Source organism: Leishmania infantum, chromosome 32, assembly GCF_000002875.2.
Source record: "Leishmania infantum JPCM5 genome chromosome 32".
Classification (NCBI taxonomy): Eukaryota; Euglenozoa; class Kinetoplastea; order Trypanosomatida; family Trypanosomatidae; genus Leishmania; species Leishmania infantum.
Window position 1 is genome coordinate 1459604 of NC_009416.2, and position 17352 is coordinate 1476955.

The 17352-nt window shown below is 60.1% G+C and overlaps 8 protein-coding genes across 8 annotated transcripts; all 8 read left to right on the plus strand.

The window, feature by feature from the left end:
• Positions 1–281: 281 nt before the first annotated feature.
• On the plus strand, positions 282–1094 carry LINJ_32_3900 (conserved hypothetical protein; the record flags this gene model as incomplete). Its single annotated transcript, XM_001468025.1, has 1 exon — positions 282–1094. The coding sequence occupies one exon, from the start codon at positions 282–284 to the stop codon at positions 1092–1094; it is 813 nt and encodes a 270-aa protein (XP_001468062.1).
• An 806-nt stretch (positions 1095–1900) lies between these two features.
• LINJ_32_3910 (putative enolase) lies at positions 1901–3727 on the plus strand (the record flags this gene model as incomplete). The annotated part of the gene is made up of 1 exon (XM_001468026.1): positions 1901–3727. One exon carries the CDS (start codon positions 1901–1903, stop codon positions 3725–3727), a length of 1827 nt encoding a protein of 608 aa, XP_001468063.1.
• A 1069-nt stretch (positions 3728–4796) lies between these two features.
• Positions 4797–5195, plus strand: LINJ_32_3920 (putative kinetoplast-associated protein p18-2; the record flags this gene model as incomplete). Its single annotated transcript, XM_001468027.1, has 1 exon — positions 4797–5195. The coding sequence occupies one exon, from the start codon at positions 4797–4799 to the stop codon at positions 5193–5195; it is 399 nt and encodes a 132-aa protein (XP_001468064.1).
• A 2006-nt stretch (positions 5196–7201) lies between these two features.
• Positions 7202–7612, plus strand: LINJ_32_3930 (putative kinetoplast DNA-associated protein; the record flags this gene model as incomplete). Its single annotated transcript, XM_001468028.1, has 1 exon — positions 7202–7612. The coding sequence occupies one exon, from the start codon at positions 7202–7204 to the stop codon at positions 7610–7612; it is 411 nt and encodes a 136-aa protein (XP_001468065.1).
• Positions 7613–9366: 1754 nt separating this feature from the next.
• CKS1 (cyclin-dependent kinase regulatory subunit) lies at positions 9367–9666 on the plus strand (the record flags this gene model as incomplete). The annotated part of the gene is made up of 1 exon (XM_001468029.1): positions 9367–9666. One exon carries the CDS (start codon positions 9367–9369, stop codon positions 9664–9666), a length of 300 nt encoding a protein of 99 aa, XP_001468066.1.
• A 1369-nt stretch (positions 9667–11035) lies between these two features.
• LINJ_32_3950 (conserved hypothetical protein) lies at positions 11036–11710 on the plus strand (the record flags this gene model as incomplete). The annotated part of the gene is made up of 1 exon (XM_001468030.1): positions 11036–11710. One exon carries the CDS (start codon positions 11036–11038, stop codon positions 11708–11710), a length of 675 nt encoding a protein of 224 aa, XP_001468067.1.
• Positions 11711–12364: 654 nt separating this feature from the next.
• On the plus strand, positions 12365–14098 carry LINJ_32_3960 (conserved hypothetical protein; the record flags this gene model as incomplete). Its single annotated transcript, XM_001468031.1, has 1 exon — positions 12365–14098. The coding sequence occupies one exon, from the start codon at positions 12365–12367 to the stop codon at positions 14096–14098; it is 1734 nt and encodes a 577-aa protein (XP_001468068.1).
• Positions 14099–15050: 952 nt separating this feature from the next.
• On the plus strand, positions 15051–16130 carry LINJ_32_3970 (conserved hypothetical protein; the record flags this gene model as incomplete). The annotated part of the gene is made up of 1 exon (XM_001468032.1): positions 15051–16130. The coding sequence occupies one exon, from the start codon at positions 15051–15053 to the stop codon at positions 16128–16130; it is 1080 nt and encodes a 359-aa protein (XP_001468069.1).
• Between the last annotated feature and the right edge of the window lie 1222 nt (positions 16131–17352).

Consider the following 17352-nt stretch of genomic DNA (forward strand, 5'->3'; position numbering starts at 1 on the left):
ACCGTACACATCCGCGCGCGCGCACACACACACACATGCAGGCACAGGCACTCATCCAAGCACGCGGGCGCTGAGTTTGCTTCGGTGACGCGCGGGGCCGTTTTCGCACACCCGTCACCGTCGTCGTCGCCGTCTCTTGGTCTTATATCGTCTGCGTCTTCTCTTCACCTGCTCCCGCCATCCCCCGAAGCGTGGGTCTCTCGGTGGCACAGATGCGGTGCCGCGCGCTGCGGCTGCGAACGGCCGTTTCAGGTGTGGAGGAGAGCCAGTTTTTCGCCTCCATGCGGGCGCAGATTCTAAGTGATCTACGCACTAACACAAATGACCGAAGCCTCGCGGGCCGCGTGGACCCACAGATCGCCGAGCTAGTCGATTACATCAACGGCTCCTTCACCCAGTACGTAACCAGTAGCTCATGCGGGGGACGGGTGGTGCTTTTCCACAAAGGCATAACGAGCAATGGTACGGCGACCTCACCCCACGCAACCGCGGAGCCGGCCGGGTCTTCGTCACCCACAGCCGCATCCTCTGTCGAGCGGCGGAAACGCGGCTCTTTTGGTCGAGGAACTCTGTACCAGTCACACGATCCTCTGCCGACGGACACATCGATCACTGTGAGAGAGCGCATCGCGCCTGCTCTGGAAGAGTTTTGGGCATGGCGGCAGGCGCAGACTTCCGATGCGCGGCTGCAAACGACGGAGGTGCTGCAGCTCAAGTTTGAGCCAATGATTCTGCACGTACTTTGCGCTGACTTCGAAGCCGCCGCCGAGCTGCTCAAGTGTGGCAGTGAGAGCGGGCAGATGAACAGCGGCATCGTCTCTTGCTCGCGTGGGACCACGGCACATCGTAAGATCACTTGCTGCGTCACCTCTCCGCTCTGCGTCGATGTGCCGCTCTTTGCCCACGACGCGTGGTGCGTCTCACCCGCCAACTTCCGCAGCGATGTCTGGGCAACGTTCTTGACAGCCTCCCTCGATCACATCAACGCGCTTTTTGCGGAGAACGCCACGCGCCGCAAACGATTTGAGTTGGAGCTACACGCGCGTGCTGGGAAGGCGGCCGCGCAGCAACAGCGGGGCGGCATCCGTGATTGAGATAGGAAGAGGTCAAAGACTCAGCGAGCAGTACACTTGTGCGCGTGCATGCACTGTGACCCACACACACACACACGCACAAGCACACGTAAAGCCTCACTATCAGCGTGCTAGCACACGGCGCCACCTTCGCTGACGGGGAGCGACATCACCACGCGATATGTAAGTGTAACGCCTTTTCATCAGCGACGAGAGCAGCAAATCTAAAACACACACACACACAGAAACGGCGGGGCAAGGCGTAAGAAGACGGACTTCGCTGACGTGAAGATGCACACACGTGAGCGGTGTGCTTCGTTCCTCGGTTAGGGGCCCATGTGCTGTGGCGCGGAGTGCGGGGAGGAGGGGAGGGGGGCTGAATATGGCGCCATGCTCGTCAGCCCTCGCACCAAGTCCTTCCCCTCTCTCTCTCTGCTTCTCTTTCGATACCCACCCTCCCCCCTTTCGTTGAGTTGTATCGTTGAGGCGCCAGCGGACTGCGGTTGTGTCGCCATCTTCTATCAGCGCCATCTTCTTCTGCCCACCGCCTCGTCTTCCTGCGCACGCTTCTCCGAATCTCCTCATTTCTGCTCATGCGCAAAGATCATTTGAGAAGAAACAGGCGCACACGCAGTGAGTGCGGTGCTGCCCTGATCTTGTGTGAGGAAGCGTGTAATACGCATACACACATACAGGGCTGCTCGTGCTTCTGCAGAGACGGGTGAGCTTGTCGCCTTGTGCCGGCGTTCCTCCTGCTGCGCGGCGGTACCTCGAGGCCGGTGCTTTTCCAGTGCGCGTCTTGCCTGTCGGCTACCTGCCGCGGCACCATGTCGAGCTCTGTGTCATGGCAGCGCTACGATGATGAGTTCCACGTCTCTGGCGTTCTTACGGAGGCAGCGCGGGCGTGTGTGTCAGCCCACCCGACCGATGTGAAAGACTTCTTCTCCCGCTACTTCCGTGAGGTGGCTGGGGGGACGTCTGTGAAGGCGCTTCATCACAACGAGGTGCTGAGCGCGGCTGGTGAGACAGCTATCACCTTCACCCTGGAGCTCTGCGTGGGGCCTGAGGTGTCCGTGACCACCGGCGATTCGCTTTCATTCGCCGATAGGGGCAGGGATGGAGAGGCGTGCGCGTCCCTGGCAGCGTCGGAAGGGGTCACCGACGCCGAGGGCAACCGCTACTCCGTGATCCAAACCACGTGTGCTGCGGCGGTGTCGAAACTACTTCAGCTCGGCCACGCAGAGCCGCAGTGCGAGTGGGATTCGGCTCTACGGGCTGCGATCTCCACGTCCCCACTCGCCAATGGCGCCTCTGCACTTCAATGGGTGCTGAGCATCATGGCGTCTTTGGTGGCCGCTAAACAGCGCTGCGTTCCACTGCACCACTACGTTGCTGCGCTGATCGATGACCGCCGCAGTGGTGGACCCGCCGCTGGCGGCGCGCACTTGGCACTCTCGCAAAACGGTGTCTCAGCAGCTTCAACAGCGCGAGCTGGCTCATACACGTCAGTGCGACCGTACTCTGTACCGCAGTTGCTGGTGACATTCTTGGTTCGCGCCGCCGGATCAGACGCGCCGGAAGCGGCGCATGGTGTGCGCTTCTCTCACGTGTATGTTGCCTTGGATGCGCTGACCTCGCCTGTGGGCGACGCGAACGGGGCTGAGAAGCCGATGCCCGTCAGCGGCGCTGTGCTGCGGCAGCGCATGCAGAAGGTGCGCCAGGCTGCTGAGCGCTTTGCGCAATCCCACCCCACCTCCTCCAGCGTGGACACGCGTGGGGGACTACACTGGGACGGCGCCGCAAACCTAACAGACGTTGTGAAAGCTGTGACGGAGGCGCTGTCTGATGCTCAACTGAACGTCGGCGCGGAGGTGTGCGTGGGCCTGTCAATGAGAGCGTCCACGACACAGGTGCCTGCAGCCAACACGGCGGACGGTGGCGCGGCCAAGAATGCCTCCGGAGACTGCAGGGTGCTATACAGCCTCTTTGGAGGCGGAGAGCCGCCGGTAACGGGTGATCAGCTCAGCGAGTACGTCAAGGAGCAGCTGAAAGAGGTGGACCCGGACATTGTGCAGTTTCTCGAGGATACTCATGCCATGGAAGACTGCGTCGCTCGCCAGAGGCTTCAGATGGCTCTGCAGGACTCCATCGTTCTGAGTGACATGGTTGCTGGGCAACGGGAGTCAGGGCCGGCAGCATCGGGCCTGGCCAGTTCGTTACCCGTACCGGCTCACGACGGCGCGTTCCCGAACATTGTGATGAACCCCTGCGACTGTGGCACCATAAGCGACGTTATCGAGTACATGTGTGCTACCGGGGAGGATTCGCGCCGGGCAGTAACTGTTTTAGTCGGCACTGCTGCCGGGGATCCGCAGACTGCGGCTCACGTCGTCGATTTGGCAATCGCCGGCGGCGCGTCTTATGTGCTCGTCAGCGCCGGCGTCTTCAGTGCGCACACAGCTGCAGCGGTGAGCCGACTGGCATCTCGAACGGACGAGTTGACGAGTATGCAGATGGTGGCACCAAGGCCGTCTGCGCAGCGTTTCAACCGCTACGACTGGCCGCCGCTGCCCACCGCGGAGGTCGCACCGATCCGCCGGAAGGGTGACAAAAAGAAGAAGGATATCAGCAAGGCCAACAGCAAGCGGAAGTAGGCCCTGTGAGGCGGCGGGCCTAGGGGCGAGAAGGATGCCGTGGGTGGACGGGGCAGTTGGTTGGTCGTCGTCTTGCGCTTGATTCGCCGCCGCGCACCCATCCACACCACCGCTTTTCTTTCCGTCCTCATGGGCTGCACCTCCACCCCTCGCTGATCCCCGAACTGCCCGCCTACCAGCGCAAGATGGGAAGAAGTGTGTGCGCGTGTTTGGGGGGGGTGGGTGGGAAGGGGGAAGGAGGGTCGCTTTCCTCCGGCATTTGCGTCTCTCGGGCACTTCAAGGCGCATCTCGTGTGCTGCGCTGTGGCTCACTGTGCCCTGCCGTATCGCTCGTCTTGCTTTTCGGATTACATGTCTTATGATGTACAGCTCCTCCGTATCAAAGCAGCGACCGTGACGGCAGCAGAAATCAAAAAAGCGATTGCGCAGGCGAACGATGTGGCGGACCGACCGCTCGTCTTCAACATCACCCTTCTCGGACCGGCGACGCTCACACGGTTTGCTGTGCTGCGGCCCAGATGCCGACACACGCACGGGCCCGACAGCGTGCCATGGCCAACGTATGCGGTGCTAGCTCACGAATGCTTTCCTCCTCCGCCTGCTCACACTTAGCTTCCGCGGTGGGGCGGGGGTGCACAGTTGCGTGCTTGTGCGTGGACACAGGGCTGCATTGCCCCATCGGACTCGCTGCCTGCTCCCTCTTTCTGCTTCGGCACTGTTCTTTGCTTCTCCCCCTCTGCCTCCTCTGCGGTGCTGCCCCATCTGTGGCGTGATGGACGCTGCGATGCTGTCACATCGATGCGCGTAGACCAACGCCCACACACAGACTCTTGCAAGAGTGCCTCTCTCACCACACGCGCCAGATTCGCCTTTTCCCTCTGTCGCCCCCTTTCTCCCACCCCCTGTTCTCACCCCCTGCTCGTCTCCGCAAAGGTGCTCGCTATCGCCCGTGAAAGCACTGCTCACCGGACATACTTTTCTTGGTGCGCACTTTTATTGAGATCCCGTCTCCGCCTCCGCGAATTGTGCGTACCGATACCGGCAGACACCGCACGCACAGGGACGACGCATGCTGCGCCGCAGCCACGTGCTTCTGCGCGTGAGCCCGTTTGCGCTCTTCGTGCAGGACGTAGGCAAGACCGGTAAGCTGAAGGGGGCAAAGAACGCATGCGAAACCGCAGCGAAGATGTACTGGAAGCTCTCTCCGGCGGAGAAGAGTGCGCTGACGCGAAGGGCCAAAAAAAAGACGTTCCCGTTGCAGGAGGCATATCAGCGCATGGCGAAGCGCAAGATGAGGCGCCTGCGCGACATGCCCATATCGAAGCGCCAGGAGCACATCAGGGCGAAGTGGACGTCCATGAGGGGGTCTCAGGCAAGCAAGCCGACGAATACGGTGCCAAGCGCCAAGGCGAAGGTCAAGGCGACCAGAAAGGCTGGGAAAAAGATCGCGAAGGGGCCGAGGAAGTAACGCCCCGGCACTGAGGAGCATGACAAGCTCGCACCACAGACAGAACGAAACACTGCCTACAGCACGTGCGCGAGAGAGGGTTGTTCGTGCCTTCCTTTTTGCTTTCTTCTGTGTGCTCTACCACTTCGGTGTTCTCCATGCACACGCAGTCTAGGTGGTGCTGCTTGGGTGATGGAGCGAGGAGCGCGAGAGGGATGAAGGGGAAGGGGAGTCACCCTATATCTTGGCGAAGACGACGTCTGTGCGAGGAATGCGGTGCGCGCGCGTGCGTGAATCCTTTGTTTTGTACAATCATAGATCTGCTCTCTTTGTTGTTGTTATTACTGTTTTTTTTTTTTTGAAGCGGGCGCGCCTGCGCCTACAAAGTCATGCCCGCATTCCTCCCGTCCGCCATCCCGTGATGCGGCGCGCACACCGCTCCAGATGTCCCTCCCCTTCGTCTTGTGTGTCTCCTCCTCATCTGTGTGCGCATCTCGCCATTACCGACTCCATAGAGAATGCCGGCCCGACAGCAGCGATGACATGCGTGTGATAGAGAGAGAGGCACCACCACTGCCGCCGATGAAATTGCTCCTCTCCCTCGCCGGTCCACCGTTGTCGTTGCGGTTGATGGTCGCCTAATCTTCGGGTATCCCTTATCCTTGCGCGCGTGTTGCCGCGCTCTTTGTCGATGGCCAGACGGACCTGCACGTTGCTACACGCGCCCCACCCCCTTTTTTCGTGGTTTCCATAATTTGTTTTCTTTCTCTCTGCCTCCTCTCGTCGTTTTGACGTGTGCTCATCGGCGGCGGCGGCGGCGGCTTCTCTCCCTCTCTATTGACATCTCTCTTACCCTCGTTTCGGCTATGCTACATCCTCCCTTTCCAAGCTGTCGAGCGTCATCGGTGTGAGAGCACCCTTTTACTTGGTCCGGTTTTGACTTGCCGTTGATGTGGCGCCGGCAACGAAAGCCCCTCCCCCTTGCACACCCACTCGCGCGCACGCTGAAAAAGGAAAGGATGCCTTTGTCTCTCGCCTCTTCGGTGACTCGTAAATGTATACGATGAAGTTATAGGATCGCGTCGACACCGGTACCCACGCACACTCGAGAAACGACACGTAAGCACAGGTGTCGGTGCAGAGACGCCAGCCGTACCTGCTCCACACCGTGGGATGTCTCTGCGCGTCCTGTATGCGCTGGCGGCTTTCGCTCGTATGCTCACGTTCATGATAATATCGAAAGTACCTCAGCTCAGTCGCGTTGATGTGTCTGTGCCTGTGAAACACGACCACGTCACCTTCACTTTTTCCAAGTGTGCACCGCGCGTCTTATCAGAAGAGTATACACATTTGTTGAGGGCCTGCGTGTCGCTGCTGTGTGGTGTGCGGCACGGGCGTGTACGTGCTTGGGCAGCGCGTACGCCAACACACTCCCATTAACGTCCTGTTCTGATGGCGTTCCTCTCGCTTTCCTTCTGTGCCCCTTTTACTCCCGCCTTTGCTCCTGTCTTCTACCGTCCCAACACATACGCATACCGGTGCGTTCTTGGCTCTCGCTTCATCAGATTAGCCGACGGCGCCGTCTTGTCTCTCTCACTTTCTCTCCCGCACTTGCTTGCACTGCAGTGACCGCTTAGCACGACAGAAAGGAACGCGCCGCCGCCAAACAACAACACGGAACTTTCTCTCACTCAAGCGACACACGCGTACCTCAGGGGAACTCCCCACCCCACATCCCACTGCCTCCCGCCAACAAACAGCAGCAACACATCACCATCATCCACATACAGCCTTCGAAAAGCGAGCGAACAAGAGAGAATACGTCATACACACACACACACACACACACACACACATACAGCGCACTGCATAGGGTATCGCAACGGTAAGCGCACCCCTCCAACACGCAAACTCATCTGGGCGCATACATACGTCTTCGCCACTGCACCAGTCTCTTCCCTCCACCCTCTCCTCCACCCTCTTCTCCATAGAGCCGCACACTCGTACTCGTAGACGCAGATCCCGTCATGCTGCGCCGTAGCTTCACGCTTCGTCGGGCGAGCCCCTTCTCACTCTTCCAGAAGCACCTGGGCGAGACTGGCGTGCTTAAGGGCGTTAAGAACCCTACGAGGAAGTCGGCACAGATGTACAGTAAGCTCTCTACGCCGGAGCGGAAGATGTTCGAGGAGCGCGCGCGTCGTGTAACGTACCCTGCCCTCGACGCGTATAACCGCTTCCAAAAGGAGTACGCGCCCCGCTTCCTGCACCTGCCCATGAAGCAGCGCCAGCGCAAGGTGGCCCAGCTGTGGGCGGAGTTGAAGAAGAACGGGACGGTGAAGATCCCCAAGAGCGCCAAGCGCAAGATCAGGAAGGTGGCAAAGAAGACGAAGCCAAGGCGGTCGGTGACGAAGACGGCCAAGAAGAAGTCGGCCAAGTAGATCACTACCTGAGGTGATGCGTGCTTTCCGCGCTCGTTTTTCTTTCCCATAGAACTGCAGCCGAGGACAGGCGGGCGAGTTTGGCGAGGAGGAGGGTGTGAGCTGACGTGAGGTGAGGCGTGCCCCAAGATGCGCTGAGCCCTGCTTGCGCACGTGTGCATTGGCTGCTTTCTGTTCGTGCTTCAAGCGAGACCACATACGCAACCGAAGCTGTTGAACGGTTGCTGCACATCGTCGCACTCGGCCAATCGCCCGTGCCCTTCGCCCTTCCCTTCTCCCTAGATCGCCGTTTGCTTGACTCACACACACCCTGCACACATCCATTTAATAGACGAGCGAAGAGCGTACCGACAGGGCCGCCGCGGTATCCGGTGTGTCTCCTGCACTCACTCCTCCCCGCTTTTCCCGTTTCTCTTTACCCAGCCCGCTCTGTTGTGAGGCTGACGCGTGCGTGTGGGCACGGGAGAGCGCGGGGAGATGGTATTTGGAGTAGACGGTCACCTGGAAGCTGCCCAGAGAAGTGATGAGCGTTTTGCCCTGTTTCGCTGCGTTTTGATGCCCTGCGCGTGCCTGTGCGGAGGCGGTGCTCTGCTCCGCTCGCCGCTGTTATCCCTTCCTCCGTTCCCGCCTCATTTGCCCATCCCGCCCGCTCCCTCCCTCTCTTTGTACGTTTTCGGTGCTCGCGGGTGTGTGCCTGTCTGCGCCGGCGATCTTCAGTGCGACTTTCCTTTTTTTTTTCCGGCTTTTTCCTCCCGAGCGACGCGCCGTGACCCACACACTGTGAGGTTCAGCAGCGAGGTGAAGACAACAAACGAGCACAGAAAATGGCGCCGGTGGAGCGCGCATTCTTGGCGAGCGCGCGCGTGTGGGCGGGCTGATGCCATGATTTGATGGGCGCCTCATCTTGGGGTGGGGGCGGGGGTGGGCAATGGACCACATCTACACCGCACCTAAGCACACGGGGTGCTCTTCGCTGTCAAGTGCGCACAGAGATCTCCCTTCCGGCTATCTTTACGTCGGCATCTGCGACTCGGTTCGCTGTGCATTCTCTCGTCTTATAGAAGTGTCCTTAGGTGGACCGATGCCTCGCCTCACCGCGGCGACCGACTGTGGCACGCAAGCGTCGCAGACGCCCGATTTGTTGAGGCTTTGTTGGCCATGCTGCGTCTCCCTCGCCTTTCCGAATGAGCCGCCGCACTTCTCTGCTTCTTTTTCGTCACGCCCCTCGCCTTTCTTGCCAACCATAAACACAACGCTTGTGCACAATGCGTTTGTGCCCATCGCATACTCACTCGTGCCCCCACCCCCGATTTCCTTTTCGCCGTCTCTTGCACGTGTCGGCGCGTCGGATCGTTCTGCTGCCGCCGCCGACCTCCTCCCGTCTCCCTCCTCGCCTCTGTCTCTCGCTTCTGCGAGGCCCTCGGCAGCCGTTGTTTTCCTTTGGCCTTTGGTCTTCACTCTTGTCGTCACACCGCCTTTGCCATCAATATACTCACCGGTGTGCCCCTCCCCCCTCCCCCACTGCCTGTGTCTCTCTGTGTGTTCGAGTGTGGCTCGCACTACCCCGCAGCACAGCGTTGCCTCCCGTTCCGCTTTCTTTTATACACGCCGGGATAGACAGGCTGCGTGCGCTGTCTAAGGCGCACCTCTTCTCTTCCAGCACACACACACACACACACACACACACACACACAAACAGACGCACCGGATCGCACCTTTCACTTTCGCCCCTCCCCCCTCGCCTGCAGTTCATTATGCCAGCGAAACCCGCGCAGGATTTCTTCTCCCTGGACGCGAACGGACAGCGCGAGGCACTCATCATTATTAAGAAGCTGCAGTGCAAGATTCTGTACAGCGACAAGTACTACGATGATGTGTTCGAGTACCGTCACGTGATTCTCCCGAAGGATCTTGCCCGCCTCGTCCCCACGAGCCGCCTCATGAGTGAGATGGAGTGGCGCCAGCTCGGCGTCCAGCAGTCGCAAGGGTGGGTGCACTACATGATTCACAAGCCAGAACCCCACGTGCTGCTCTTTAAGCGCCCTCGCACGTAAGGGGAGGTGTCCACCAGAGAGCGAGAGGGTACAAGACGCACAGTTGCATAGGCGCGCCGGGAGGGTTGGCCAGGAGGTGAGGGCGCAAGGTGGGTGCGTCGCTCGACGAGAGGAAAGCATGAAAGAGAAGGGACGATATTGCTTGCTTCCACGTAAACTGCGCAGACCTGCCAGTTCCAGCGCACACCAACGCCTTGCTGCCTCTTCCATCTCCCGCTGCCGATCCTATCCTTCCATCCTTCCTCTCTTCACCTCACTCTTCCCTCCGTCTGTATCGTGTTGGCTCTCGTCATGGCAAATGAAGCCTATCGTCTCCTCCCATTATGGTGCGCTGCATGTTCTCTCATTAGCCCCCCTCTCCACCGTCTTGCCTTTTCATGGTGTTCCCGGACTGACATGGATCTGCCCATGCCACGACAACCACAACTACCCCCCTCTCCATCTGTCTTTCCGCACTCTTCCTTATCTCCTTTTTTTTTCCCGTCTGCCCGTCTCCCCGGCATTAGAACGCATAGAATCGTTTTCTCCCTGTTGGTGTGCCGTGCTGCATGCGCGCATCACTCCTGCGTGCCGTCGTCTCCCTGTGCTGTGCTTCTTGCGACGAACGCCTGTCCCGTTTACTTGGCTTTGTGATTGTGTCTGTGTTTTGCCCGTGCCTCTCTGTTGGTGTGACAGCTGAGGCGTGCGATGGTGCGACGGCTTTTCTGTGGTTGCGTGCGTGCGTGTGAAGAAGGGTTGCAAGTCCACAGAACGAAGGTGGGCAGCGCTCCCTTGAAACAGACATCAAGCAGACGCACTTCAGAGAGAAGAAGACGGCGCAATAAAAGCGGTCACTCGCGGCCCTTCGCGCCGCGTCTCAACCTCGAGGGATGAGGACGAAGGGGCTGGGTCTGCAGCTGTTGCGTGCTCTGTGCCGGCGCGGAGGCATTTCGCCCGTACCCACTTTTCACATTTTGCACGGAGGTCACGAATTGCCGCGTGGCTTTCCTGTGGGCCAGCTCCGACTGTGACAGGGCTGGACGGCAGGCGGTTCTGATGAGTGATTGTGTGTGTGTGTGCATGTGTGCGGAGCCCGCTGTTGACCACGCACTTCATCCTGAAGCCGTGCTCTTGTGTAAGGGACGAAAAAGGAAAGTTGCGCCTCGCGACACGTGCCCATGCCCTCTGCAACGATCCTTCTCTTGCGATGTGGACAGTGCTCTCCCTTCCTTTTCTCTTTTTTTTTTTGGCTGCTCATCGTCCGCGTCGCGGCGCACGCCCTCCCTTTTCCCGCATCCTTTCTCACCACAGAAGTACATCCGCCAACACGGCGCACATACGCAAGGACGCGAAGGCCTGTGAGAACACTCTCTGAAAAAAGACGGCGACGATGAACGCACGCCAAACGCAGGTGGCTTGTGTAACGGTGGTGATCGGCGGCTTGCTGTGTGCTCTCAGCTACGCTGCCTACAGGCAGCTGAGCCAGAATAGTGCCGCCATCCCGGACAGAAAAGCGCATGTGTCCGAGTCTCCTGTGCAGCCCCCCGCTGTCGCTGCTGGTGCACAAGCCTCAACACCCCCACCTCAGGCACCCATCTCGCTCCCTGTCGAATCACCGTGCCCAGCAGCGGACAAAGCCAGGGCTCTGGAACTGCTGAACGTCTTGAAGCAGAACGCGAACATTGCCTTCCAAGAGGGCCGCTTCGAGGATGCGCTGCGTGGTTATCAGGACTGCATCGAGGTTACGTCTGTCCTTGGTGCTGCCGACGCAGAAGCTGTCGCGACGGAGCAGATTGTTCGCGCAAACGTGGCGATGGTGTGCATCCGCATGCACGAGTACGACGCGGCGCGTGCGGTGGCGACGATGCTGCTGCAGGACGCTGCGATAGCGCTCCCAGAGGACCTCAAGGTCAAGGTGCTCTACAGGCGAGGGCTGGCAAGCAAGGCACTTAACGACCGCGCGGCGGCGCTAGCGGACTTCAAGGCCGCTGTGCACTTCTCAAAAGACCACAGGAATCCGGCTGTGGAAAAGGAAATCGCACTCCTGCAGCGCGGCGGTGCATGACCGCTGTAGTGGGGCAGAGGCAAGGTCGATAAGAATGCGCTTGCTACCCTTCGCAGGGGACGGCATGCAGGCGCGCTTGTCCCCCCCCCCCCCACCCGGGGGGGGGGGCTGTCTGCCCAGCGAAGCACTGCAAGGCAAGCGGTGCGGTGGTGGTGACGCCCTGATTATGCGGGTCTCTACGGATGTGTACGGCGCCATCGACTCAAAGGAGTGCCTCTGCGCGTGTGGGAATCGTCACAGTCGTGAAGGAAAAGCTTAGGGTAGCGCTTGATGGGCGTGCATGCGCGGTGCTGGGAGTGATTCACCAGCCCACCCCGCCCCCTCTCCTACACACACACACACGCGTAATGCGCCGGACATGAGTTACTCGCGCGGCACCGCGGTGAACTGTTGGTGACATTTTGCCTTCACTGCTTTCTGTCTCTTCACGTCCGCCATCCACCTTCCCGCCTCCCTCGCTCTCACTCCCCTCTTTTCCTGCTCTCCGCGACTCAGCGTGACGACATTCTCGCTCTACAGCGATCGAATGTGTTGGCTTGTTGAGCACGAACTCCTCCACCCTCGACGGACACACAGATTTGGGCGTGGGCGTGCTCCCTTCACGGTTGACGCTGCCGTCTTTTCGTGAGCCGCCATCCTCGGCTCTCCCTGCCGATGATCACACCGGTGTTTGAGTGCAGCCAGGAGGGTGGCTTTGTCGTCATTCGCCTCGTCCTCTCCGCCATCTGCAAGGTGACGAACGCCGTGTTTGACATCCACGAGACGCAGTTCACCTTCTACTGCTCCCCGTACTACCTGCGCCTGCGCTTCGACCAATGCCTGCAGGAGGGCAAGGGAGAGCGGGCTACGTACGACTTGGAGGCGAACGTGCTCACGGTGTACCTTCCAAAAGCAAACCCGGCGGAGGTCTTCACGAAGCTCGATAACCCGGCCTACCTCATCGCGACAGAGAAGCAGCGTGCTTCGCTTATTCAGGTCCTCAGCGTCGCCAACTCGAGCGACGACGCCACTGGCGTGGGTGAGGAGCTGGAGGAGACCGAGTACATACAATCCTTGCCGGATGCCACGGCGATTGGCAGCGCCGCGGACCGGAGCGAGAGCCTGGCGCCGGCGGCGCAGTGCAGCTACGGCTTCGCAAACGCGTTCAGCGGACTCTTCCAGAAGCTCGATGCAGATGTTGTGCGCGAGGTGGTGAGTCTGCGCGATAATCCTGAGTGCACCACGCGCGAAGAGCGCCGGCGATTGCGCCTCGCTGCTGAGATGACCGATTTTGACGTAGATGCGCTGCTTTTTGCCTTTGAGGACTCGGACGGGGAGGTGGCGCAGGTGTTGCGGTACGTCCCTGCCCACATTAGGGACTTTGAAAATGCTCTGCACGGCAACGCTGCCGGGTCGGGAGAGGAGCAGGCGTCGTTGTCGGTGATGTTCGCGAGTATCCCTGAATTGGGCGCGGGCAGGGCAGATCCGCTGGAAGAGGAGGAGACGACGCTGCTCCCAGGCGACGATGCGCGACCGGTCACAGTGTGGAGCGGCAACGTTGCCGACTTCAAGAAGCCGCTCATCGAGGAGCTGAATCCTGCTGTCGACGACGAGCGAGAGCCGACAGCATCAGAGGCGGCGGCAGCCGCACCAGCCGCCTCTGTGTCTTTTCAAGCGGCCGCTAATGCTGCTGCGCCGCCTGGGCCGCGTACGCGGCTGGCGATTCCTCGAGTGTGCCCGTCGCTGAAGTTTACTCGAGAGGAGACGGAGGTGTTGATGCGCGTAAAGCTGCCGCGGCTGCTTTTTCCTCCCTCGCCGGCAGAGGTGGAGGCGCTGACGGCGGACCTCCTCTTTAGCGAGGCCTACGACGACCTCGTGACGGAGGGCAGCGGCTGCAGCGAGTCCTTGTGGAACCTCACACAACTGAGCCCGGCCCTCTCCTACCTCGACCCGGCGGACACACTCTACGACGCATGCGTCGCGTTTGCGCGCCGCGCGCTAGTGTACCCGCTGTACCGCCACTGCGCCCTGCTGCAGCGGGTGTGGGCGGTGGTGGGTACACGGCTACTGCTGGGGCGCAAATACACCATCCGTGCCCTTTTACGCATGCGCATTATTCTGTCCCACGCGGAGCACAAACACCTCTTGTCGACCATCTACCTGGACCCTCTGATTGCATACTGGATGCACGTTTCCGAGGCGGACGAGCGGCTGATACGCATGGCGCTCGAGATCCACCAGCACGTCTCCCGGACGGAGTCGATGACGGTGTCGGCGGCGTCGACGCGGGGGGCTTCTGCTCTGCAGTCGATGTTGGTGGATGCGAAGAAGGTGACGCTCTACCCGCTTACGCTCGTGCACCTCGGACTCCCGTTATCGGAGGAGGAGGAGGGTCGCTGCGAGGGGTGATAGTCTGCGTGAGTTTGTGTGCCTTCTTTAGCTGTTGTCCGCTGCCGTTGGACTCGGCATCCTGTGGGAATGCTAAGGATGCGCTGGACGAGAGCGATACGGGTATAAGCTGTTTCCAGCGCACAGGAATACATACAAAAGGAATGCCGGCCATCCGCATGCGTCACTGTGCTCTCCGCGTCTCTTTCTCTCTGTGTGTGTGTGTACACTCCACGGCTGCGCCTGCACATTTCCTCCCCCACCTGTTGCGTTCAGAACATCACCATAGTGGTGCACACCCACACGCAACGAGGCTTTTGCACCCCTTTACGCGTTGAGGACACCGAACAAGGCCGGGAGGGGGTGGGAATGGAGGGACGGCTGCGCCGTCTACGCCAATGTGCGAGGCTCGTCAGTGAGCTTCAGCACTGCTGAGCGCTCCTCATCTCTCGAAAAGCGATACCGCCGCTCTACTCTGTTTAACATGTTCTTTGCTCCTCAACTCCACTGTTTGGCCGCCCTCCGTCCCCATGTGCGGCTTTTGACGTGAGTACATGCGTGCCAAGTGCACCGTTAAATGCGGAGGGTGAGCGATCCCGCACACCCCTGCACCCCCATCTACGCGCACAGAGTCCATAGATCACAGCCATAAACAGCGGAGTCGATACATTTGAGGGCCACCCATCCCCGACAAACGCCGCCTTTTCGCTATCACTCTTCTAATCACGCCCACCCACTCATTAACCCACTCCCCCCCCCCCCACACACACACACACAAGCACAGCGGCGCATGTGACGGGAGGGGAGGCACACCTTTGCATCGATCATTGAACGGAAACGAAACAGTTCAGGCATCATCAGCCGTTGAGCACCATAGATGAGCAGCTCCGCCGCCCCGAGCCCTCCCTTCACCTCCAGCGGTGTAGCTGCTGGCTCGGCTGCTGTGGACGGAGTACCGATAGAGGTGGCGTCCATGTTCTACACAGGCATCAACGAACCACGGCCCACCGCGATGAACTTCTCCTTCGACGGCCTTCACTTCGTGTCGGCGCACACGGACGACGCCGTCCGACTCATCGATGTGGGCAACATGACGAACACGGACGTGATTATCTGCGACGCGTTTGGCGTGCACAACGTCCGTTACACCCATTCCAGCAGTGTCGTGTGTGTCGCGCCGCGGTTTCACCTGGATGGCCACCTGCACCTCCTGAACACGGAGACATCGCAGTTCTTCGGCGAGATGGCGTACATCAACGACGCCGAGTCGGAGATGCTGCCAGTGGCGAACACGCCAGTGTACTCCACCCTTGCCCAGTGCCCGGCAACAGACGTGCTCGGTGCCGTGGTGGTGGCCAAAGGTCGGCTAGCCCTCTTTCACCCTCTCATCTCTGGTTGCATTGCGGCCACGCCGGAGCGGTCCATTGTAGGCAGTAGAGCCTGCTTGCAGTTTAGCCAAGACGGCCATCGGATCGCCATCGGCGACGACCACCGCATCGTTTTATTCGATCGACGCAGCCTCTTCCGGGCACCGCTAGCCGTGCTCGAGAACAAGCATGTCTTTACCACGTCGACGTCGCTGACGAGATGCAAAGGGCTCGAGTTTAGCGCCGATGCGAGTCGCCTGCTGCTCACATCGTCGAGTGGTGAGGTTGTGGTATACGACTGGCTGCGCGGCGAGGCGGTGGCGAACTACTTTCACGGCGACGCGAGGCGGCACTTTGTCGGCTCTGCCGACGCCATCGGCGCACAGCACGCCTTCCCTTACCAGGCGGCCTCGCCCATTCTGCAGCTCACTTCGTCCATGACCGGAGGCCGGCATCTGCTCGTATATGCCGGGTGCCCGTCCAACTCGGCGGCCTCCACCCGACAAGGACGACTTCTGTATGAGCTGCAGTCGAAGGACAGCGATGTGCCGGTTGCTATTGCCGTGAACCCGCGACTACAGCTAGCGGCCACCGCAGCGCGGAGTATAACGTGGTGGGCTTTTCACAGCTCTGTAGTGGAGGCGTACGCGACACTGACGGAGGCTGGCACGACTGCAGCCGACTGAGGAGGCGCCACACATCGTCGCTGGAGTGTGGAAAGGGGGGGGGGGCGGAGGCTCTTGTAGACAAGTGCGGCGCGCCAAGCGATCGCGCGTGCCGTTGCAGCCTCCTCTCCCTTGCCGAACACCTCAAGCAGAAGCTCGCGCTACGCCCATCAAAGCACTGAAAAGGTGCCGTGCGAGACGGCCGGCCTCCATGGCTTTGGCTGTTTGTTTGTCTGGTCTTACTGAGTGCCGCCTTACTCACTCTCGCAGGGAGGGGGAACTTCTCGCGCGGCTCGAAACGTGTGCTGCCCCGCTATAATGAAGGATAGAACCAGAGCCAGCCTGCCTGTGCGATACAGACACCGTCGAACCTCTTTGATTTCTTTGATTGGCCCTCTCAGCAGCTTAGCGAGAGGGCACGTGGACACACTTGCCGTTGCACGTAGCGGCAAGAAGGACGGTGCGCCGCCCGTCGCCCCCTCCACCCCTCACAGCTTCTAGCACCTTTGCCGATGTTCATCATATTTTTATCCGCCCCTCTCTCCCGCCTCACTTTACCGATGAGCGGTGTGGCACGCCACCATACGCGCGTTTTGCATCCCCCCACACCCCGCGTCACCGCTGTTGCATTGCTGGCGTTTGTGCCGGCCTGCGCCTGCATACGTGATGCTCTTGCTGCACATGCGCTATCATGACGCCTGCACTGGCGCACTACCCCCGCCTCTCTCCTGTTTTTGCAGTAGCCCCACAAGCTCACTAACACGACCGTATCCACCTCCCGGTACACGCAGCAGGCACCAACACGCAAGCAGACGCGCATTCGTCTTCCACAGGCCCACACTTCGAGAAAGGCGAGAGGACGCAGCCAGCTCTGTTCTTTGAGCAACCAGCGGCCGAGAACGAGAGATAAGGGCGCCCAGTGCGCGTCTGTGTGTGAAGCACAGCCCTCCAGCGCTCCGTCAGTGCACCGCTAGCGGTCTTTACATCTATATGCCCGTAGGCCTCCACGTGCCATTTCGGTAAGTTGGATCGATCGACGTCCTCACTCGCGGGCTCACTCCTTTTGTGCCGCCGCCCTCCTCCCCCCGCTTTGCGTGAGCCTCACTTTTTTTTTTGTGCGTGTGTGCGTGGGCCTCCATCTTCTCATCACAGTCGTCTCCCGCGTTGCTGTAACGCGTGAAACTGGCATTCCCTTGCCTTTTTTTTCATACCGTGACGACGTGTTCTTTGCCTTCTTGCCGGC